We start from the raw sequence: 24,318 nt of genomic DNA, 5'->3' as shown, positions 1-24,318 counted from the left end.
ATTTGAGCCAAAGTGAAAGCCATTTCCAATTAATATATCCCTTCAGAACAGGAGGACATAATTTTTTCTTTAAAAAAGGAGGAAATGGCTAAATAAGCAAACATTTACAAAACGTTTAAAGGGTTTCTGAAGCAAAAAAAAAAAAAAAAGTCTTTGCTTAGCAGTGTCTGGCTGCCAGATAAAGACCCCTCCAAACGATGTCCCCACGGTTCACAGGACTGTCTGCTCGTGTCTCAACGGCTAGGATTCATGGCAACTATGGAGTTGCCGGAGACGTGACTTTATTGGGACACAGAGGCCATTGTTTCCAGAGCATGCCCAACTAGTGCCAGATAAACACAGCGCACTGGCGTCTGCCACAAGTGAATGAACAAGAGAACAGTTCAAGGCGTCGTCTAACTTTACCTGGATTGGGCTGAAGGTATTCTGTGGCTTTTGAAAGAATTTCTGCAACAGCTTTGTTGGTGACATCTATTTTCTTTAAAAAAAAAGAAAAGGAAAGGAAAAAAAGAAAGCACATAAAATGTTGGTAAATGACAAACAATTAATTCACCGAAAAACAGAGAAGTAATTTTCACCCAAGACAGAGGGAAGGGAACCGAGGAGGTCGGCAATTCCCAGTGGCCCCGCGGGGCTCCGCACAGGTGACCAGGAAACACGGTGAGGGACAGAGACATGTTACAGTCACTTCTGTGAGAGCCCCGTCATCACTTCCCAGATGCTTTCACTTATGTGAATGTTCTGCATAACTGTCACAACCGCCGTGTGAGCAGGAAGGGCACCCAGTGCCGCTGGTGTCATCCTCGGCGGTGTCACCCTCGGGGCAGGGGCCCCCCGCTGACACAGGCTCACACGCAGGTCCCAGGGCAGTGCCAGGGTCACATGATTGTCATACCACTACAGGTGGTCCTCAGGTTACAACAGTCTGGACATACTTTATGACAACGCTCACTCCAAAAAAAATTGAGTCGTGAGTGTTTCGGATTACGCCGTTGGCATTGTACTTACGGATGACATGGTCAAACTAGTTTGGTTATGCGCAGCGGAAGAATACGCAGTAACACAGCCCATGAGTGAGGGAGTTGGGATTTTTCTGTGGCTTAATTGTGTTTTTATGGTCTAGATCAGTGGTAGTCAACCCGGTCCCTACCATCCACTAGTGGGCGTTCCAGCTTTCGTGGTGGGCGGTAGCAGAGCAACCAAAGTATAAATAAAAAGATAGATTTAACTATAGTAAGTTGTTTTATAAAGATTTATTCTGCCAAACTTAGCAAAAATCCGACATAAAGTACTTGGTAAGTAATTATTATTATTATATGCTTTAACTTTCTGTAACTCTGCTTTATAAATTTTATAAAGTAAAGTTACTTCCTTACTTTATAAATCACCATTACTGTGGAACCGGTGGGCGGTTAGAAAATTTTACCACTAACAGAGATACAAAAGTGGGCGGTAGGTATAAAAAGGTTGACTACCGCTGGTCTAGATCATGATTTTACAACTGTGTTAGGATAGGTAAGTGACTTAGGCTAGGGTGTGTTTTGACTGACACCAAAATTCAGGTTACGTCACTATCATAGGAACAGAACTGGGTCATAACCTGAGGACCCCCTGGTATCGTGACAGAGTCAGGGCCGACACACAGGGTGTCAATATTTATGTCTTTGATGGGTCTCATCCCAGAAGTACGTTTTGACTGCCCAAGGTATATAATCCCAGTGACACTGGGATTATAACTATTTGCCGAAGTTGACCACCTTTTTAACTATTTGCCAAAGTCGACCACCTTTTGAGCATTCTGAGTTTTGTCCGTTAGAGAGAACCGGTTAACCAACTCCCACTTCCTTCAGGGTCAAGGCTCCTTATCTGGCCACAGGTGTGTGAAAGAGCTGCCTTTTGGATTCTGGGGTCCCAGCCGTATGCGGCACCCTAGATGTGCACCCCAATGCCTCTGACGGCAGCAGCGAGTCTCATCTCGCGATGCAAGTCAAACGTGTAACTCAACGGGCACGAGCGCGCTCGCTTACCCTTTCCATGTCAAGAAATTCGTCATCGAGTTTCGTCCCTTCGATGCCACTTATCTTTTCACTAAAGAGCTGCAGAAATAAACACAAAGAATTGCACGATGATTTGTAATCACAGTTTCTGATCCAACATATCACAAACACACACAGAAGGGAAAACCCTCCGATTCAGATTGTTGGATTTTTTTGGGGGGGGAGAGGGGGATTAAGTCCTCCAAGAAAATTATCTCACTCATTCAACAGATATTTATTATGCTCCTACTATGCATAAAGCAGATGGCGGGCGCTCCAGTAGAAACAGAGATAAGATAGGACCCTTGTCACCTAGGAACCCAGAGTTCGGCCAGAGAGTTCATATGTAAACTAAAATACAGCTACAATACAAGGAAGAACAGTGAAAATGATAAAAATAAAAAGAAGAAGAAAAAGAATAGTTCCGGATACCAATTACTGCAAACACACTAAGCACTACAGTGATTAGCAGAAAGCTGTGTATGTGTGTGTGTGTGGGGGGGGGGGGGGGGGGGATCCAGGATCTGTTTCCTAGAAGGCTTGGCATTCGCGCTGGCTTGTTAAGGATAAAGGACGTCTCAATGGGCAGCACTGATGGGAAGACCTTCCAGCCTGAGGCAGGATTATTAAAAAAGACTTCTGTGTGAGACCGGGTTTCTCGATCTTGGCACTTGGGGATTGAGAGCAGAAAGTTCTCTGTCCTGTGCACTGCAGGATGTTTTACAGCAGGGGTCCCCAAACTTTTTACACAGGGGGCCAGTTCACTGTCCCTCAGACCGTTGGAGGGCCAGACTATAAAAAAAACTATGAACAAATCCCTATGCACACTGCACATATCTTATTTTAAAGTAAAAAAACAAAACGGGAACCAATACAATATTTAAAATAAAGAACAAGTAAATTTAAATCAACAAACTGACCAGTATTTCAATGGGAACTATGCTCCTCTCACTGACCACCAATGAAAGAGGTGCCTCTTCTGGAAGTGTGGTGGGGGCCAGATAAATGGCCTCGGGGCCGCATGCGGCCCGCGGGCCATAGTTTGGGGACCCCTGTTTTAAGCATCCCCGCCCCTACCCGTGAGATGCTAGCATCGCGCACACCCCGCCTTGTGACAACCAAAACTGTCTCCAGACACTTGAGAACCGCTGGTGTCGCGGAAATGGGCTCAAGAGACAGCCTGAGGTTTGGTTTAACTGTAACGAATCGAGCTCAAGGGGGATGACTGGACGAGAACAGGAAGGTTAGCGGGGCCACATCACCGACTCTCAAACACCAAGGAAAAGAGGTCACTGAGAAGCCTCCAGAGAGACTTCCTCAGACACAGCACAGGTAGAGGAACCTTGCAGCGGAGCAAGTCTGGCTCCAGAACAAGGAAAATTGAGTGGAAATGGAAAATACGTTACATCACTTCCTCTAGAACAGTACATCAGCCTAATTTGTTCATCCCTTTAGGATACATACATGAATCTAAAACTCAGCAGTAAAGGTGGGTGGGTGTCATCAGTGTATTGCACACACAGTATGACTAACAGGAGGAAGGTATGTGCAGAGAGTATTCAACTTAACCTTGAGCAGTGAGAAGGAAGTACTTAAAGAGTAGACAGAGGAGATCACACAATTCTCCACCTTCCTAGTACGTCTTTTTTTTGTGTGTGTATTTTTTTTTTGTGTGTATATATATTGGGGATTGAGAGCAGAAAGTTCTCTGTCCTGTGCACTGCAGGATGTATAAAATATATATATATATATATATATATATATATATATATTTTTTTTTTGTATTTTTCTGAAGCTGGAAACGGGGAGAGACAGTCAGACAGACTCCCGCATGCGCCCGACCGGGATCCACCCGGCACGCCCACCAGGGGGTGACGCTCTGCCCACCAGGGGGCGATGCTCTGCCCCTCCGGGGCGTCGCTCTGTCGCAACCAGAGCCACTCTAGCGCCTGGGGCAGAGGCCAAGGAGCCATCCCCAGCGCCCGGGCCATCTTTGCTCCAGTGGAGCTTTGGCTGCGGGAGGGGAAGAGAGAGACAGAGAGGAAGGAGGGGGGGTGGAGAAGCAAATGGGCGCTTCTCCTATGTGCCCTGGCCGGGAATCGAACCCAGGTCCCCCGCACGCCAGGCCAACGCTCTACCGCTGAGCCAACCGGCCAGGGCCCTTCCTAGTACATCTTTACAGTTCCTCCTGGTCAGAGTTGGAGTCCATTGGATCTGGGCTGCTGTGCTTGTGGCTTGTGCTGACCACAGAAACCAGCCTACAATTTACCAGATCTTGCATGCTTTCTCGCATAGTTCTGAAATCCGGCTGCCACCAGGTGAGCAAGCCCCAGCTAATCTGCTGGGTGGTGAGAGACCAGTGGCCACAACACCCCACCAAAACAGCCAGTCAATCCCCAGGATAAGGCCCGAGCTGACCTGCAGGAGCTGCTGACACGCAAGAGAGCCCAGCTGAGACCAGCCTAATGGCTGACCCGCGGAAACCAGTCAAAAACTGGTGGAGCGCTTTACTATTCAGCAGAAGTTAGCGCATACACTGGACAACGCTCTTGTTTCTCAGGCTCAGTAACGAAGTCAGAGAGGATTATCCTGACACCTAGATACAAGGTGTAACCTTCAACAGAAGGATAGAGAATCCCATTGCTACATACCAAGCAGTGTTTCAACAGATGCATCCATCAGTTAGGACTCCCCCCCATCTCCGAATATCATTTTGTTCATTAGTGAAATCAGTTTAACTGTTGGTTCTCAACTTTGGAGGTAATAGAGCCATGACAATAAAAAGTTTGATACAGATGAAATAAAGCAGACTAGGCATAATCAGAGAGAAAACTGGTAAGCTAGAAAATATTATTAAGGGACTTACTCAAAGAACAAAAAAAAAAGTTTAAAGGCAATAGAGTTTTCTTTTTCTTTCTTTCTTTTTTTTTGAGAGGAGGGGACATAGAGGGACAGACTCCTGTAGGTGTCCCTACTGGGATCCAGCTAGCAAGCCCCATTTGCAGCCAATGCTCTGTGCATCTGGAGCTGGTGCTCATAATCGAGCTATTTTTAGCGCCCTCAGCACTTGGGGCGGTAGCACTCAAACAAATCAAGCCATGCCTGCAGGAGGGGAAGAGAGAAAGAAAAGGGGAAGGGGAGGGAGTGGAGAAGCAGATGGTGCCTTCTCCTGCGTGCCCTGACTGGGAATTGAACCTGGGACATCCACACGTCAGGCTGACACTCTACTGCTGAGCCAACCAGCCAGGACCAGAGTTTATTTTTCTTAAACAGGAAATATTAGTTAGTTGGTGTGGAGGATAAGTAAGAGGCTCCAACACACATCGGACAGGCCCTCAGGGAGAAAAGGACAGAATGTAGGAGAAACAGTACCATAAGAGTTAACAGCTTCTTTTAATCCTACAATTAAGGATGATGTGAGTTTATGGTTTAGAAATATACTCAAGTGCTAAGCAAGATAAAAATATTAATTCACACCTAGACACATCAAGATATCAAGAATAAATTCTAAAGCTACTACGGGGTAAACAAGCAGCCAAAGCAACGTAAGATTGACAGCTGATTTTTTTCTTTGGCAAAAGCAGGTATCAGATGGTGGGAGAAACAGCTTCAAGGTGCAGAGAAGAAATGTGAAATTCTTAACCTCTCCCTAAAACTGCCGTTTAAGAAAGAGAGCAAAATAAAGACAAATTCAGACCATCATCATCTCTCATAAAAGTAATGCTAAAGTACTCCATCAAAAAATTGAACAAAGTTAAAAGTATGCACCACAAGGAACAGTGGTAAAAAAAAGGGAATTGATCAACTATGCTAACAAGTTTAACTACTGACTAAAAAGAAGCAAGCAAACCCTAGCTGGCTGGGTGGCTCAGTTGGTTAGAGCATCATCCTAATACACCAAAGTTGTGGGTTCAATCCCTGGTCAGGGCATATACAGGAATCAACCATGAATGCATAAATAAATGGAACCACAAACTGATCTCTCTCTCTTTTCTCTCTAAAATCAATCCATAAATAAAAAATAAAAACAAGCCCTGACCAGTTGGCTCAGTGGCCCCATGTACGGACATCCCAGGTTCAGTTCCTGGTCAGGACACACAAAAGAAGCGACCACCTGCTTCTCTTCCCCTCCTTCTCCCCCTTCTCTCTCTCTTCCCCTCCCACAGCCAGTGGCTCGACTGGTCTAAGCATCGGCTCCAAACACTGAGGATAGCTCGGTTGATTCAAGAATGGGGTTGCCAAGTAGATCCCAGTTGGGCATTATGCAGGAATCTCTCTATCTCCCCTTTTCTCACATAAAAAAAAAACTCTTTTAGAAATTATAAAAATTCTTAAATTTAAGAATAAAAATACTCAGGCCTGGCTGGGTAGCTCAGTTGGGAGTGCATCATCCCTATATGCCGAAGTTGTGGGTTTGATCTCTGGTCAGTGCGTATACAAGAAACAACTAATGTAGCGTGCGGAGGACCCGGGTTTGATTCCCGGCCAGGGCACACAGGAGAAGCGCCCATTTGCTTCTCCACCCCTCCGCCGCGCTTTCCTCTCTGTCTCTCTCTTCCCCTCCCGCAGCCAAGGCTCCATTGGAGCAAAGATGGCCCGGGCGCTGGGGATGGCTCTGTGGCCTCTGCCTCAGGCGCTAGAGTGGCTCTGGTCGCAACATGGCGACGGCCAGGATGGGCAGAGCATCGCCCCCTGGTGGGCAGAGCGTCGCCCCTGGTGGGCGTGCCGGGTGGATCCCGGTCGGGCGCATGCGGGAGTCTGTCTGACTGTCTCTCCCCGTTTCCAGCTTCAGAAAAATGAAAAAAAAAAAAAAAAAAGAAACAACTAATGAATGTATAAATAAGTAGAACAACAAATCAATGTCTCTTTCTTTTCTTTCCTCTCTCTCTACAATCAATAATTTTTTTAAAACCTCAAAAAAATAAATAAAAATACTATATATCACAACCAATGTGGAATGCAGCAAAAGCAGTATTTATAAATCAATGTATAACCCTAAATTCATTTTTTTTTTATCTAACACTGCCCTGGCCAGTTAGCTCAGTTGGTTAGGAGTGTCATCTCAAAACAACAAGGTTGCAGGTTCAATCCCAGGCCAGGGCACACATGGGAAGCAACCAATGAGTGCACAACTGAGTGGAAAAACAAATGAATGCTTTCTTTCCCCCTCCCTTCTCTCCCTCTCTCTCTGAAAACAAAAAATACATACATACATATATACATACATACATACATAAAAGAAATTAAGCCCTGGCCAGATTGCTGAAGTCAGTTGGAGTGTCCCTCTGGAGCATGGAGGTTGCTGGTTCCATTTCCCAGTCAGGGCACGTACAGGAGCAGCTTGATATTCCTGTTTCTCTCTTCCCACCTCTCCCCACCCCACCCCCCAAAAATCCAAACACTTCCACCTTACACTTCAAATTGACACAATGTCATTCAATCTCATTCAACAAACATCTGAAAGTCTGCCAACTGTATCATGACGCTGGACACAAAGACCAAGCCCTCCACATTCCAACCGCGGGGGCCACTGAGAGGTAGACACGAATGGCCGGGACACCGTGACACAAGTACTTTTCCATGAGAGAGACGCAGAATCTATTACTGGAACCCAGATGAGCGGAAGCAAATAACATAGCCGGAAGTTCCAGGGCAGATATAGGAGTCACGTGAAGTGTGTGCCAGGGAGACTAGCGAGGAGGTAGCGTTTCCAGCAGAGAGAGAACAGCATGGGCGAAGACATAACTTATTTACAAAGATATATGAGGTCATTCAGGGAACAGCATCACAATTCAATAAGGGTAACTGATGGGAAAGGCTGGACCCGGTGCAGATGAACACACTGGCCAGCTCAGGAACTGAGCTTAATCTCGTGGGCGGTGGGCACTGTCAGCAGGTGAGTGCAAGGGTCAGGTCTGCCTTTCAGGAAGATCACTCAGGTGGCCCTTGGAGAAGGCACGAGAGGGGAGCCAGAGGTGGACAAGGACATTCACCTGGAAATGGTAAGCGATATGCACTTTCTGAAGAGGGAGACTTGGGAAAAGTGTCAACATCTTAACCAAAAACTCGAACCACATTCTTCAACTTCAAATACAAGCTGCCCTCACCTAGTCCGCCTCTCATCACAAGCCCTGCATCTCAATGGGCTCGCCAGACAGACGCGCGACTTTAAATGCGTTGTGTGGCTCACGGGGTCTTCCCCAGTGAGAAGGAGAGAGAATCAGGCTGTAAATTAGACCCATCGCGGGATGGTTGGGTGCTAGTCAGACGTAAAATCCTCTGTCTCCATCCAGGTCTCAGCAGGCTCCAATTTTGTCAATAATAGAAAAATGAAAACCATTTTTCGAGGACAACAACAGAGCAGTGAGGGAAAGAGTTATTCAGGATTCGTGAAGCTGTGTGTGTGGCTTTTCACCTAGACTTGTCGGAGCTTCACTGGGAAATGTCAGCACAGCCTTGGCCTCCTTCTTGTAAAAGTATCTGTTTTCAAAGAAATCTTGGCTTCTCCAATTCTTGCTGTCAAAAATTAAACAGCAAGAAAGCCAGAACCTGGGAGAAGATGCTAAACAGCAAAATGTCTACCTGTTGGGAAGTTCTGCAGAGCAGTATTTTGCAATGTATGAGCCACAGAACACTGGCTGCACAACTGTCACTCCGAGTACAGTGAAGGACAGCTCCTTGACCAGATACATTTGATAAAGAAAACTGAGCAGCCTGACCAGTTGTGGCACAGTGAATAGAGCATCCACCTGGGACACTGAGGTCCCAGGTTCAAAACTCTAAGGTCGCCAGCTTGAGCACGGGCTCACCAGCTTGAGCGCAGGTCGATGGCTTGAGCATGGGATCATCGACATGATTCCAAGGTCACTGGCTTGAGCCCAAAGGTTGCTGGCTTGAGTAAGGGGTCACTGCCTCCACGAGAGCCTGTGGTCAAGGCACATATGAGAGGCAATCAGTGAACAACTAAAGTGATGCAACTATGAGTTGCTGCTTCTTCTCTCTCTCCCTTCCCGTCTCTCTCACTCTCAAGAAAAAGAAAAACGGCCCTGACTGGTTGGCTCAGTGGTAGAGCGTCAGCCTGGTGTGCAGAAGTCCCGGGTTCGATTCCCGGCCAGGGCTCACAGGAGAAGCGCCCATCTGCTTCACCACCCCTCCCCCTCTCCTTCCTCTCTGTCTCTCTCTTCCCCTCCCGCAGCCGAGGCTCCATTGGAGCAAGGATGGCCCGGGCGCTGGGGATGGCTCCTTGGCCTCTGCCCCAGGCGCTAGAGTAGCCCTGGTCACAACAGAGCGATGCCCCAGAGGGGCAGAGCATCGCCCCCTGGTGGGCGTGCCGGGTGGATCCCGGTCGGGTGCATGCGGGAGTCTGTCTGACTGTCTCTCCCCATTTCCAGCTTCGGAAAAATGCAAAAAAAAAAAAAGAAAAAGAAAAACCTAGTAGATCTCTTTACTAGAACACTTTTCAGAAGCTGTAACATGAAAATGGGCATATCATAGACGCCTAAGGAGGTCCATATTAGATACAGCGTGCCCACCAATTGAGGCCCATGGGAGGTGTCTCCTTTGAGGGAAAAGTTCAGAAGAGAATTGATCTGAGCAGCGTCTGTCAGCCTGCACCAGAGATGTCACCCTCTCTACCGGCTCCTCGTTTTTTCTCTCGGCCAGTTAGGGGTCACGCTCTTGGGAAATACGGCAACACTCAATTATAAATCCAGACAGTTAAGGATCCTTGTAAATTGTTAACATTAGGGGAAGATAAGGGATGCTCTCTGTACTAACTGCACTTTTCTGTAAGTTTAAAATTATTTCAAAATTTAAAATTGCTTATAATCTCTGAAGGCATCCGAGAACAACCAAGGTCGTCAGGACCTGAGGCGCGAAGATGGGAGGGAGGGTGGGAGAGGCCCTGGGAACAGCCCTCCATCCACAGCCGCCGTTCCCTGTGTGGAAACCCTCCGCACGCAGCACAGGACACAGGAAAGCTGAGCAGAACCGAGGCAGTCTCCCTGGGCTGGGGGGAGAACGGGAGAGCACGGTTGCCTAGGAAACGAGTATGTGAGGCCAAATTTCCAGGGAAAAGGGAAACAAAGAAGTAAACCTGGCAGGTTATCTGAAATGTCCTCTGGAGGCTTCCGATGATCCCTGAGATGGAAGGCACCAGCACCAGGGGGCATCTTGAAGGCTGAAGCCCTAAGCAGAGACGTCGGCAGTAACAGAGATGAGGAGACAACACTGGCATTCAGGTGTGCCCAGGAAAGAGATAGCCGATGCGTGAAAACACCTAAAATATAGGCATTTTAGAGTTGCAGAACAAAAGGGCAGAGATATGGGGAAGAAGCAGTACTGGCAGAGGAGATGGTCAATCGTTGGACAATTCTTGGAACAACTCAATATAGTCCAAGACAACAAGCTACAGATTAAAACTCTTCCATAGGCCCTGGCTATCTGGCTCAGTGGTAGAGCATCGGCCCGGTGTATGCAAGTCCCGGGTTCAATTTCTGGTCAGGGCACACAGGAGAAGTGCCCATCTACTTCTCCACTCTTCCCCCTCTTCTTTCTCTATCTCTCTCTTCCCCTCCCGTAGCCAGGGCTCCATTGGAGCAAAGTTGACCCGGGCGCTGATGATGGCTCCATGGCCTCCGCCTCAGGCGCTAGAATGGCTACGGCTGCAACAGAGCGACGCCCCAGATGGGCAGAGCATCTCCCCCTGGTGGGCGTGCCGGGTGGATCCTGGTCAGATGCATGCGGGAGTCTGTCTGACTGCCTCCCTGCTTCTCACTTCAGAAAAATACAAAAAAAAGCTAAAACCTCTTCCTTGAATGTGCAGCAGGGTAAGTATAAAGGAAAGCATCCCTAGGCATTATTAGTCTTTTGCTGAAGACCAAAGACAGGGAAACTTAAAAACAACCAAAGAACGCCATGCATTCAAAAAAGCAGCCAAAAAAAAAAAATTGTTGAAATTGCCACAGAAGCCATGGAAGCTACCAAACAAATGAAATCACATCTTTAAAGTGCCCACCTCAAATTCTACTCTTGGTGAATATATCCTTCATAAATGAAAGCAAATTTTAAACAAGTACTCAGATCAAAAAAAAAAAAATTTTTTTTTTGAGATAATTCATCACCAACAAACCCACCAAAGGAAACAATAACGGGAGTTCTTTGCCTAAAAGAAAACTATCCCAGATGGAAACAAGGACATGCGGACAGAAATGGAAACAACCAGAGAGATAAATCTAAGTGAATGTTGACAGCTGAAACAGTAGTAATACCTTGTGAGGTTTTAATTATACATAGAGTTTTAACACATGAAAATAGTAGCACAAAAATAGTAGCACTGGAGAGAGTTAACTTGTGACATCTTCTATGGCTTCAAAGTCACCAAGTACTCATTTGAGACAGACTCTGCCACATAAAATATGCACGCTATAATCTCTAGTACTGCTTTTCAAATAATCGTATATATGTAGCTAGCAAGCTCCTAGAGAAGCAAAATGGGATAAAAGTTATAAAAATCAGCCACCAAGTCGTACCCGTCCGACATCACAAACATCTCCTGACACTGTGTCCTGCCCATGCTCGCTCATGCGTCCTCAGTCCAGACCACCTGTAAGGCCGGTGGTTGAGGCCAGGCAGGTTCACCATGGATTCAGGCGATGGTAGAGGAACTGCAAAGCCGGAAAGCCTCAGCCCTTTGCCATTTATTAGATTCTCACAACGGCAGACGAGCAAACAGGCAGGGAAAACCGCTCGTCACGGTGGCGGGCGAACAAACTGCCAACGGTCCCTCACAGTGGCAGGCGAGCAGTCCACCAAACACCACCCCGAGGGAAGCTCCTGTAGCCTCACATAGGCTACACACACGTGCCACTGCCACATGCTCGTCCACTAATCATGCAGAGTGCAAGCGAGCAAGCCTAACAGTTTTCCCAACACCAGTCACCTCACCCCAAACTATGCTAACCGCCTCTGATCTGGACCCCTCCAATTCCTGCCCCACGCTGCTGCCAGTGAATAATGTCACCCCCAGACAGACTCAGTGGCTCCCTGTTGCCTTTAAAATAGAGCCCATACCCCTTAATATGGTGTGCCACACCCCGACATCTGGCTGCCTCTCGGCCTCCCTCCCCAGCTCACGCACTGCCACTCTGAGAAGTGCCCGCCCTTCCCATCCTGGCCCTTAGTCAGGAGCGCCCTCCTCTTTCCAGCCCTGATCACGCCTGTCCCACCTGGAACGTGGTTCCTACCTGGCTGAGTCTTACAAGGCCCTCGAGGCTCAGATCAAGTGTTACTAGGTTGTCTGGCCTGAATCCTGAGGCCTCCCCTTAACATTTAGTGTAAAGTCACTTTCTGTAGCCTTCGTCCCCTCCTGCCGTTTGGTTATAAACCGAACACCGTGGAACACCAAGTGTGAACGTCCCCATTCGCTCCACAGAAAGGCTTTGCTGACTCTGGGGTAGTCGGGGCTTTGGCCAAAATGGGGGTTCTGAGGAGGAGAATTATCACTGATGTCACATCAAGTTGAATTTGAAGATCTGAGGCCACAAAGAGATGAAATGGATAAAGGCAAAAACAAAACAAACCCACAAGTACTCTAGGCCGCACCAGGTGCGGAAGCTGAGGCTGGGTCTGCATCTGGAGCTGAGGACCAGGACACCTCCAGGATTTCAGAGAAAATCTAGACACTCTCCAGACTTGGCCACAGGGACCTGAAGCCAGTAATGTGAACTAATTCATAACCATGCACAGGGCCAGGTGAGTACCGAAGGCAGCACGGGACCACTCTGCACAGTGCATGATCTTCTAACCACCTCGCTGCACACTTGTAACCGATCCAGAATAATACAGAATGTCAACAGTAATTGAATAATTAAATAACTTTTTTGAATAATAATAAGTTTTTTTAAGTTAAGGTGGCCCTGGCTGGTTGGATCAGTGGATCGAGCGTCGGCCCAGCATGTGGATATCCAGGGTTCAATTCCTCGTCAGGGCACACAGGAGAGGCAACAGGCAACCATCTGCTTCTTTCCCCCTCCCTCTCCCCCTTCTCTCCCTCTTCCTCTCCCGCAGCCAGTGACTCAAATGCTCTGAGTGCAGCCCTGGGTGCTGAGGAGAGCTCGGTTGATTCAAGTGTCGGCCCCAGACGGGTTGCCGGGTAGATCCCAGTCAGGGCGCATGTGGGAGTCTGACTCTCTATCTCCCCTCCTCTCACTTAAAAAATAAACAACATTAAAAAGTTAAGTAAGGAGCCTTGGTGCTGGTAGGAATGGCTGGGGTCCACCCCCTGCCCACCCTCCTGCTAGCCAGTGCCCTCACAGAAAAAAAATGTGAGTCTTGGGCAGGTCCTCTCCGTCTCTTCTCTAAAAAGCCTCACTCCTCCCCGGGCACCCCAACCCGCCCTTCCAAACTGTGAAAAGTGCTCATTTGTTTCCACTGTGTCACTTTAGTTCAAGGCTAAAGGACTCAAGTCAAGTGAGACGTCACTGATATTGTAGCAAATAGTAACAATAAAATGTACTGTTGGTCTACTTTGAGATGCTGATAAAAGGTAGAAATGAATGGTACATTATTTTTTGTTTTTAGATTTTTTAATTTTTCCATTGATTTGAGAGAGTGTAGAAGGGTGGGGTGGGGGGAAGGGAGAGAGAGAGAGAGAGAGAGAGAGAGAGGCCTTAATTCATTGTCCCACTTATTTATGCTTCATTGGTTGCTTCCCATATGTGCCCTGACCCAAGACCGAACCCGGTACCTGCGTACCAGGATGATGCTATATCCGCTGAGCCACCGGGCCAGGGCCCGAATGTTACATTCTTTTCACTCAATACTTTAACAACCATACTTTCTCTCCAGGATTTGTCCCTGAAAAAAAAAAAAGTGCAAATCTGGTTTTCATAATTCAAAACCTATTTTAAATTCATTTTAGGAACATGCTTATTTAAAAAAGATTCAAGAATCCTTTGAAAATGTTACGGTGTTAATGAAGTGAAATCACTCTTAGATCCATTTGTCATATAAGTTACATTTGTTACTATAATAAATTAGTGATATTGTTAAATATATTGTAAAACATGTATTGTTATAAAATAAAATTTAATAACAATTATCACTAATACCATATATACACACACACACACACACACACACAAAACAAAGTATTTCCAACTTTTCATTTTCCTAGAAAAGAACTTAAAATTAAAAATAAGAAAGTCTTTTAAGCCCTGACAGGATGGCTCATGCCAGGGTCACAGGTTTGATCCTCAGTCAGGGCACAGACAAGAAGCAACCAGTGAGTGCACAACTAAGTGGAACAACTACGGGGGACAAGGAGTTGATGCTTCTCCCCCTCTCTCTCCCTCTTTCTTCCCTTTCTCCCTCTCTCTCTCAAATCAATGGAAAAATTTAAAAATTAAATAAGGTCCTTTAAATACTAAAATTATATGAAGAACACAATCTCTGAAACCAAATTAATTCAGTTTTGCTAGAAATTCACTTTCTTTTCTTATTTGTCCTTATACTTTTCACATTTTTCCCAGGACCAGTGAGCACTTCAAAGTTCAGATGAAGATCTGAGAGTGGGTGTGTCCTCACCGGCAGTCCTGCAGGTGGCTCTCCAGAGCAGGGGTCCCCAAACTTTTCACACAGGGGGCCAGTTCACTGTCCCTCAGACCGTTGGAGGGCCGGACTATAAAAAAAACTATGAACAAATCCCTATGCACACTGCACATATCTTATTTTAAAGTAAAAAAACAAAACGGGAACAAATATAACATTTAAAATAAAGAACAAGTAAATTTAAATCAACAAACTGACCAGTATTTCAATGGGAACTATGCTCCTCTCACTGACCACCAATGAAAGAGGTGCCCCTTCCGGAAGTGCGGTGGGGGCCAGATAAATGGCCTCAGGGGCCGCATGTGGCCCGCGGGCCATAGTTTGGGGACCCCTGCTCCAGAGGAAGCTCCTCCTACACTGGCGTGCTAGCGCCCACAGCTCCCCTTACTCACTTGCTCTTCTGATTGGCCAGTTGTCTCTAGGACTGCCTGAAAGCCACACCCCTGCATGGAAGTAGACAAGCTTTACTAGTCCTTCACAGAGCCAGAGAAAAGATTGACTGGTTGCTTCCCATTTTTCACTCTGGCTGCCAGGAAGCTCAACATCAAAATTGTGGATTAACACCTTGGTGGGGTAGCTCATCATCAGTTGGTTAGAGCATCATCCTGATACACCAAGGTTGTGGGTTTGATCCCTGGTCAGGGCACATAAAAGAATCAACCAACAAATGCATAAATAAGTGGAACAAATCGAGTTCCTCTCTCTCTTTCCCTTCCTCTTTCTCTCTTTCTAAAATCATAAAAAAAAAATTATATTTTTCCAAACTTAGAAGCGGGGAGGCAGTCAGACAGACTCCCGCATGTGCCCAACCGGGATTCACTGGCATGCCCACTAGGGGGCGATGCTCTACCCATCTGGGGCGTTGCTCTGTTGCAGCCGGAGCCATTCTAGCGCCTGAGGCAGAGGCCACAGAGCCATCCTCAGCACCCGGGGCCAACTTTGCTCCAATGGAGCCTTGTCTGCAGAAGGAGAAGAGAGAGACAGAGAGAAAGGAGAGGGGGAGGGGTGGAGAAGCAGATGGGCACTTCTCCTGTGTGCGCTGGCTAGGAATCGAACCCAGGACTTCCACACGCTGGGCCAGTACTCTACTGCTGAGCCAACCAGCCAGGGCCTAAATTTTCTTTTTAAATTGTGGACCAACAATAGCCATTCCACAGGTCTTTTTACACGTATATTTATTTACACATAAACACACTCCCACAGACCTTCATAAGCCTTGACTTTTCCACAGCATATCTGTATGTTCCCTGTTCATGATTCATTCTTATTAATGGGGGAATTACTGCATCAGCAAAGCTCATTTTTTTACCCTAAAAGATATAATATAGTGGCTGTCAGCTTAATTTAAAATTCACATAGCTTCCAAACAATAAGAGGCACTTTTCTTTTACATGAACAAAGACATTTTATTCTTAAGTGAATGAAGCAAAGACTCCTTCTATTCGATCTACATGAAGCAATTCTGCATTTCTGTACAAAATGAAGTCTTCTGCGCCAGGCAGAGCCATATTCTAGAACCGCTGTGCCTTCCGGATGAAGTTTCTGATGACTGCACATGCAATAATAACAAAAAGCACTTTGTATTACCAAATAAGAAAAAAAAAATCCTTAAGCCTACCATGACACTCTCTTCTGTCTCTCCCTCGTCACAAGGGCTTGGTGGCCATATACATTAATGTATTCACGGGATCCATGCTGGGCGCGTCCATGGGGGGGATGCAGACAGGGTGTGGGCCAAAGGGGAAAGACCAAAGACAATAAACATGAAACGACGCCAAACATCTGGGCCACTGTTTTTGGCTGAATTTTTTCCAAGACTATAATGTAAAATAGATTAGGAGAAAAAGACTGGGGTGAGGAGGCATCTCTCCAAAGGAATTGTAAACTCCTTCCAGATACAACAGGCTACTTTCTACTCATTCTAGGGAGAAATATTTCTATTTTCTAGATAATTATGGAGGCCTTATTAAAAGATTATATATTTTTTATTATTATTTATTATTTTATATATATTTATTATATATATATTTATTATTATTATTAAGTGAGAGGGGGGAGGCAGAGCGACAGACTCCCTCATGTGCCCCAACCAGGATCCACCTGGCAAGCCCTCTACTAGGGAATGCTCTGCTCATCAGGGGCCACTGCTCTATTGCTTGGCAACCAAGCTATTTTAGAGCTTGAGGCAAGGCCATGGAGCCATCCTCAGCACCTGGGGACAACTTGCTCTAACTATTTAAGCCATGGCTGAAGGAGAGGAAGAGAGAGAGAGAGAGAGAAAGGGGAGGCAGAGGGAGAAGCAGATGGTCACTTCTCCTGTGTGCCCTGACTGGGAATTGAACCTGGGACATCCATACGTCAGGCTAACGCTCTAGTGCTGAGCCAACCAGCCAGGGCCAAAAGATTATGTTTGGGTTTTTTGTTTTTTTTTTTTGGTTTTTTTTTTTTGACAGAGAGAGGGACAGATAAGGACAGACAGGAAGGGAGAGAGATGAGAAGCATTAAATCTTCCTTGCAGCATCTTAGTTATCCATTGATTGCTTTCTCATATGTGCCTTGACTGGAGGCTATAGCAGAGCGAGTGACCCCTTGCTCAAGCCAGTGACCTTGGGCTCAAGCCAGCGACCTTGGGCTTCAAGCTAGCGACCTTTGGGCTCCTGTTTATGATCCTACACTCAAGCCAGTGACCCTGCTCTTAAGTCAGTGAGCCTGTGCTCAAGCCGGCAACCTTGGGGTTTCGAACCTGGGTCCTCTGCATCCCAGTCTGAGGCTCCATCCACTGAGCCACTGCCTGGTCAGACAGAATGATTACATTCTTTAAAGGACTTTGTTCTCTTGCCTTTTCCTAAAAGTTTAAATCATCTTCTTAAAAATATTCTTAATATAGTTCTGAAATTTAACAGTAACCAACACGACCAATCTGTTAAGTTTAATAGAAACCAACATTTATCACACCAATAAAACTGAATCTGAAATATCAAGACTTAAAAACAAAGTTATTCATTAATCCCACTATAGAGCAACAAATTACTGAGCAGTCTCGTTTCCTGGATGAATAACTAGTAAGAAACAGCAGAAAATATAAACAACTTAAAGCTGGAATCCATCGCCTTTTGGGAATCATGCACTTTGAACTTGTGACTGTACTTAATAATGTTCAAGAGAAATTAACAGAATTTATCAACGGTATGACTTGTTTGAGGGATTTAACTGGTTACGTTTATAAACTGAGCATTAAAGAGCAAGCGTGGTTAGCTCAGTCAGTTAAGAGTATCATCCAGAAACAATAAGGTTGCGGGTTCAATCCCTGGTCAGGGCACACACAGGAAGCAATTAATGAATGCACAGCTGAGTGGAACAACAAATGAATGCTTCCCTTTCCCCTCCCCTCTCTCCTTTCCCCCTTCTCTCTAAAAATCAACCAATAAAGAAAACCCTGGCCAGTCAGCTCAGTTGGCTGGAGCATCGTCCGGCTCAGAGGTTTCCGGTTCAATTCCAAGGTCAGGGCACATCCAGGAGCAGCTTGATGTTCCTGTCTCTCTATCTCCCTGCCTCTCTCAAAAGCAAACAAAAAACAGCAACTGAAATGAGTACTTTTCATTTTAACACAAAGATGAGCAGATTTACAAATAAGCAGACAAGATTTACAAGTTGTTTTGAAAAGTTTAAGGTTTTTACATCTTACTTTAATGAATGAAATATCAGATAAAATACTGTTGATCCTAATCTCCCATTCTGAGCCCTGGGACATTAAAAACAAGGAACAAGTAAAGACAGAGCTCCAGATCACAACAGGCCGGGCAGGTACAAAATATGGTAGGAGCCCTGGCCGGTTGGCTCAGTGGTAGAGCATCGGCCTGGCGTGTAGAAGTCCCGGGTTCGATTCCCAGCCAGGGCACACAGGAGAAGCGCCCATCTGCTTCTCCACCCCTCCCTCTCTCCTTCCTCTCTGTCTCTCTCTTCCCCTCCCACAGCCCAGGCTCCACTGGAGCAAAGATGGCCTGGGCGCTGGGGATGGCTCCTTGGCCTCTGCCCCAGGCACTAGAGTGGCTCTGGTCGCAAAACAGCGACACCCCGGAGGGGCAGAGCATCGCCCCCTGGTGGGCAGAGCGTCGCCCCCTGGTGGGTGTGCCGGGTGGATCCCGGTCGGGCGCATGCAGGAGTCTGTCTGACTGTCTTTCCCCGTTTCCAGCTTCAGAAAAATACAAAAAATATATATATATGGTAGGAACATAGGACTTGCAGCAACCAACTTTCCTGGGGGGGGAGATGGGGGGGGACCAACAGGTGGGCAGTGGAGGGAGCATGTACCAGCAGGGAGGACCACGGGCTCAGTCCACTGCGGAGCCCAACAGAGCATGAGGTGGAACCTGCCGGGGTTCTGGCTGGCTGGCTGAGGCGGCGACCCAGGCAGAGGAGGGGTGAGGAGCAGTAGCAGTTTACCCCGAGCACCCCTGAAGGATGTTTAGAAGGGCATGACACACTCAGATGTCTCCATTCCTTTCTTAGAACCTCTGCGGCACTTTCTTCTCTCTTGCTCCAACACTTAACACCCCTGGGGGACCATAACCTGGTAGACAGCCAGCCAGAGCTACAGGAGAAGCCCCACATGTGACCTGGACCCTAACCCCTGGCCCCCAGCATGTGGCAGTCAAGACCACTCTGAGTCAAGAGTTATGTCTGCAGGTGTGGGGGAGTGGTGGTCCCTCTGCACCATTGTCGATTATTTTAAAGCATATCCCAGACATCACATGATTTCATTTGCAAAATCTTCCCATTGTAGCTCTAAGAGATAAGCACTCTTCCCTTCAGCATAACCAGGAAACAATGTTCAGCCCTGGCCAGTGGCTCAGTGGATAAAGCATCGACCCAGAATGCCAGAGGTGGTGGGTTCTCTTCTCCATCAGGACACGTATGAAAAGCAACCAATGAATATACAACTATATGGAATAACTAAGTGAAACAATGAGTTGATGCCCTTCTCTGTCCCTCTCCTCCTTCCCTTCACTCCCTCTCTCAAAATCAATGGAAATTTTAAAAAAAGAAAGAAAGAAAGAAAGAAAGAAACAGGGCCCTGGCTGGTTGGTAGAGTATCAGCCCGGTGTGTGGAAGTCCCGCGTTCAATTCCCGTCCAGGGCACACAGAAGAAGTACCCATCTGCTTCTCCACCCCTCCCCCTCTCCTTCCTCTCTGTCTCTCTCTTCCCCTCCTGCAGCCAAGGCTCCAATGGAGCAAAGCTGGCCCAGGCTCTGAGGATGGCTCCATGGTCTCCACCTCAGGCACTAGAATGGATCCAGTTGCAATGGAGCAATGCCCCAGATGGGCAGAGCATCGCCCCCTAGTGGGCATGCCAGGTGGATCCCAGTCAGGTGCTTGCAGAAGTCTGTCTCTCTGACTCCCTGCTTTTCACTTTAGAAAAATTAAAAAAAAAAAAAAGAAAAGAAAAAAAGAAAAGAAGCAAGGTTCACATCTAAAAAACTGAACAATATTTCTTAAAATCATCTGGCATACGCTCAGGTAGCGTACACTGCTCACAAAAATTAGGGGATATTTCAAAATGAATATGAAGCCATAAAATATCCCCTAATTTTTGTGAGCAGTATATTTCCCCAATAGATTCATGCCTTTTTGCAGATGGTTTGAAAAAGGGTGCAAGCAAAGCCCGTAGATTGTATTGTATTGTTCCTGTTTCTCTTTGATTTCCCCCAGAAATAGGTCCCAAGGGCAAAGGGTTTATTGGGAGGTGTCAGCAGCCAAGCTGGTGGGAGAGCAGAAACGAGCCAGAGGAGGGAAGAAGGTCAGCACAGGGCGAGTGCTCCTGAGGACAAAGAATGCAGGGGTCCCGGGCAGCACTGAGCGTCCACCTGGCGGGGGACCTGGCGAGGAAGCGGGTCTTGATCCACCTCCTCTGTCACCCTGGGCAGCTGCTTCCAGAGACATGACTCTCCAGGCCATTAACTCTCCGGCACTCTGCTCTGCTGGCCGCCGGGGTGATCTTGCCCACAGGATAAAAGCCCATAGGCAAAGGGCCACCAGAGTCCCCAACAAGAGACAAAAATGGAATAAACGTGGCATGCACAGTATGCAGCCCAGTCTCAGAAAAATCCCTTTCATTAACACTTCCCTCATTTTGTTCTTCGCAATCTATTTACTGAAGAAACATGTCGTCTGTCCTTTAGGATTTCCACACGGTAGATCTGGCAGATGGCTTCCCGGCGGTGTGAACATCTCCGTACTTACCGGACACTAAGTAGGTAGAATGTTGATCAGATTCCAATTCTGTTTTTGACAGAAATACTTGAGGCGATGCCGTGTCCTTCTAAAGGCATCGCATCAGGAAGGGGGGGCCTCTCCAAACTAAAAGGTTGCCTCGCTGAAACAAGCCTGTTTCCCCTTTTGTAGGTCAGTTATGTGACTAAATTCAGTGTAATCCCAACTTCCCAGTCGCTACAGACCTCCACGCGCCAACTTCTTCCACGCGCTGAGGACAACCAGCCCATGTGAAACGCACAAGGCTCCATATCGTCCCCAGGCCTCCCTGGAAAATTCCAAGCACGATCTTCTGGTGACGTGGACCACACACTGAAGGTGTCCATCACTCGCCTGCTGCCTAGAGTGCCCTTCGAACACCCAGCCCCCACAGCAGAACACATGGGCACCACATGCATTTCCCTGACTCTGCGAAGCCGCTGACACTTTAGTTGCGACAAATTCCAAAGCAGATAGATCCTCTTGTACTGACGCCATCTCTAGAGAAAAGTCTGCCTTACCGCACCTCCACACACAGCCAGCCAGGTGCTCTGGGAGGAACACTCGCGATCTCTAGTCAATGCAGTGTTTCCTACAAAGCTGACACATGGGAGGTCTCCGGCCACTGGTGTTGGGGGAGGAGCTGCCCTGGACTCTGTTTTATCATCCAAGGTCACGTCCAGCTGCCTGAATCAACCCTTCCCCAGGCGCGTCCATGTTGTCCGATTCTCTCATCAAGAAACACGGGCCCTAGCCGGTTGGCTCAGCGGTAGAGCGTCGGCCTGGCGTGCGGGGGACCCGGGTTCGATTCCCAGCCAGGGCACATAGGAGAAGCGCCCATTTACTTCTCCACCCTCCCCTCCTTCCTCTCTGTCTCTCTCTTCCCCTCCCGCAGCCAAGGCTCCATTGGAGCAAAGATGGCCTGGGCGCTGGGGATGGCTCCTTGGCCTCTCCCCCAGGCGCTAGAGTGGCTCTGGTTGCGGCAGAGCGACGCCCTGGAGGGGTGGAGCGTCGCCCCCTGGTGGGCAGAGCGTCGCCCCTGGTGGGCGTGCCGGGTGGACCCCTGTTGGGCACATGCGGGAGTCTGTCTGACTCTCTCCCCGTTTCCAGCTTCAGAAAAATACAAAAAAAAAAAAAAAATACTGTATAAAAAATATTAAAAAAAAGAAATAAAATAAAAAAATAAAAAATAAATAAAAAATAAGAAACACGGACTGACGGTGTGAGCTCCAGAACGGAGCAGCCACTGGTGGGAAGGGGTTTCTCCTGCTCTCCTCTGTGCCACCAGCTCCTTCAGGGTCACCCCAAACTAGCAACAACATTCCAGACTCTCCATCTGAAAGCCATCAAACATGTGGGGGTTTTCCCTCCAAGCAGCAACCGCTTCCCCAACACCGACCAGGTCTCCCGCGGTTCAGTTCCGACACTAACGACCAGCCGCGGCATCAGGCTCCATGGGTGTAAAGGCTCCATCCACGAGATGGTCCTTACCTCAGACGCCACTCACAGGTACTGATCGGGTCCCCAGGTGACCTGCACCTGGCTACACAGCCGGGGGTTCCCACAATCTCCTCCTGGGGTTTGAGAAAGTGCTAGAACGGCGTATAGACCTCAGGAAAGCACTTGACTATTCAGGTGTACTAGAAAGATACTCTCAGAAGGAGCCAAAGGGAAGAGAGGCGTGGAGCGTCCTGCCCTCCCTGGGCCGACACCATCCCGGCACCGCAATGGGTTCACCAACCTGGAAGCTCCCCAAACCTCTTCGTTGAAGGGTATTTATGAAGGCTAACCAGGGAGGCATGACTGATTAAATCACTGCTCATTGGTAATTAGTTCCTTCCCAGCCCTTCTCCCTCCTGTAGGAAGTCAAGGGGCGAGGCTAACTGTTCCAACCCTCTCGTCATGCCTTGGTCTTTCTGGGGACCAGCCCCCACCCTAAAGCCACCCAGGGGCCCCAGACACCCGTCAGCTCACTAGCATAAGAGTCACCTATCACTCCGGAGATGCCAAGGGTTTGAGGAGCAGTGTGTCAGGAAGCAGGGACAGTAACCCAATATTGATGTTTCATTCCATCACAGACACTGCACATGCTGCTTATCTTCATATACAGTGTCCAACTCCACTATTTCATAAAGACGCTTCGAGATGCAAAACATGGCCAGGGCTGGTTGGTTCAGCAATCGAGTGTCAGCCTGTCGTGTGCAAGTCCTGGGTTCTGTCCCGGTCAGTGCCCGCAGAAGCAACCATCTGCTTCTTCACACACACACACTCTTCTCTCTCTCCCTCTCCCACAGCCATGGCTCAAATGGTTCAAGCGAAAAGTTGGCCCCAGGCCCTGAGAATGGCTCCATGGCCTCACCTCAGGTGCTAAAACAGCTGAGCAACAGAGCTGTGGCCCAGCCAGGCAAAGCATCACCAGGTCAGGGCACATGTGGGAGTCTGTGTCTGCCTCCACACCTCTAACTTATTTAAAAAAAAAAGAGAGCCCTGGCCGGTTGGCTCAGCGGTAGAGCGTCAGCCTGGCGTGCGGGGGACCCGGGTTCGATTTCCGGCCAGGGCACACAGGAGAAGCGCCCATCTGCTTCTCTACCCCTCCCCCTCTCCTTCCTCTCTGTCTCTCTCTTCCCCTCCCGCAGCCAAGGCTCCATTGGAGCAAAGTTGGCCCGGGCGCTGGGGATGGCTCCTTGGCCTCTGCCCCAGGCGCTAGAGTGGCTCTGGTCGCAGCAGAGCGACGCCCCGGAGGGGCAGAGCATCGCCCCCTGGTGGGCGTGCCGGGTGGATCCCGGTCGGGCACATGCGGGAGTCTGTCTGACTGTCTCTCCCCATTTCCAGCTTCAGAAAAATACAAAAAAAAAGAGTCTTCAAGGCTCAGGACACTGCTCCTTGGGAAAAGGCTCTTATTAATTTAAAACTTCTGGCTAATTTACAATGAAAAAGGAATGGGTTCCAGAGGACACTGCTGCTCCCGGGAGAGCCTATGGGTTCTTCCCACCCTGCAGGCACTGTCCCACCCAGAGAGACGCCAGGGCTGTCCTCGACGGGCCTAGGTTACCCCGCCGGCTGACCTGATGACGTCACAGAGAATGCACCTTACTTCTGAGCCCAGGACGTCGCCACTGGTTTCCTATCTGTTTTCAGAGCCCCCCCCCCCCCACTTCTTCTGTATGCCTATGGAGGTTATTTCAAAACCTATAAATAGCATTTTCCACCCACTACATTTACCAGAAAAAACAAATTGTGACACAGGAGGTGCTCTGAATGGCTTTGTCCCCACGTGGAGGCTGAGTACCTTGGTGGTCCCCCGTGTCCTCTAGCCTTTTACCCATCGGTGACAGCATGTGAGTCACTTGCGACAATGCAGTGTGCAGAGAGAGCAAACAAGGTCCTTTCACTAACGGGCAGTGGTAACAGCACATCTAGGGAG

The 24,318-nt window shown here is 48.0% G+C and overlaps 1 protein-coding gene across 2 annotated transcripts in view; it reads right to left on the bottom strand.

Annotated features, from left to right (window-relative positions):
* The window catches only part of LOC136384642 (endophilin-A3), a 75,201-nt gene that overhangs the window by 33,532 nt on the left and 17,351 nt on the right, over positions 1-24,318 (bottom strand). The window contains exons 2-3 of one of the 2 annotated variants that reach the window (XM_066355074.1): positions 2,028-2,096; positions 406-478 (exon numbers count right to left, since the gene is read on the bottom strand). In XM_066355074.1, the coding sequence (XP_066211171.1) occupies positions 406-478; positions 2,028-2,096 (142 nt within the window). Of the gene's footprint in view, positions 1-405; positions 479-2,027; positions 2,097-24,318 lie in introns of those variants that run through there. The other variant, XM_066355075.1, reaches the window with a different exon arrangement.

Source organism: Saccopteryx leptura, chromosome 13, assembly GCF_036850995.1.
Source record: "Saccopteryx leptura isolate mSacLep1 chromosome 13, mSacLep1_pri_phased_curated, whole genome shotgun sequence".
NCBI classification, from domain to species: domain Eukaryota; kingdom Metazoa; phylum Chordata; class Mammalia; order Chiroptera; family Emballonuridae; genus Saccopteryx; species Saccopteryx leptura.
The sequence above is the reverse complement of the archived record's forward strand: the minus strand, read 5'-3'. Positions and strand labels throughout refer to the sequence as shown.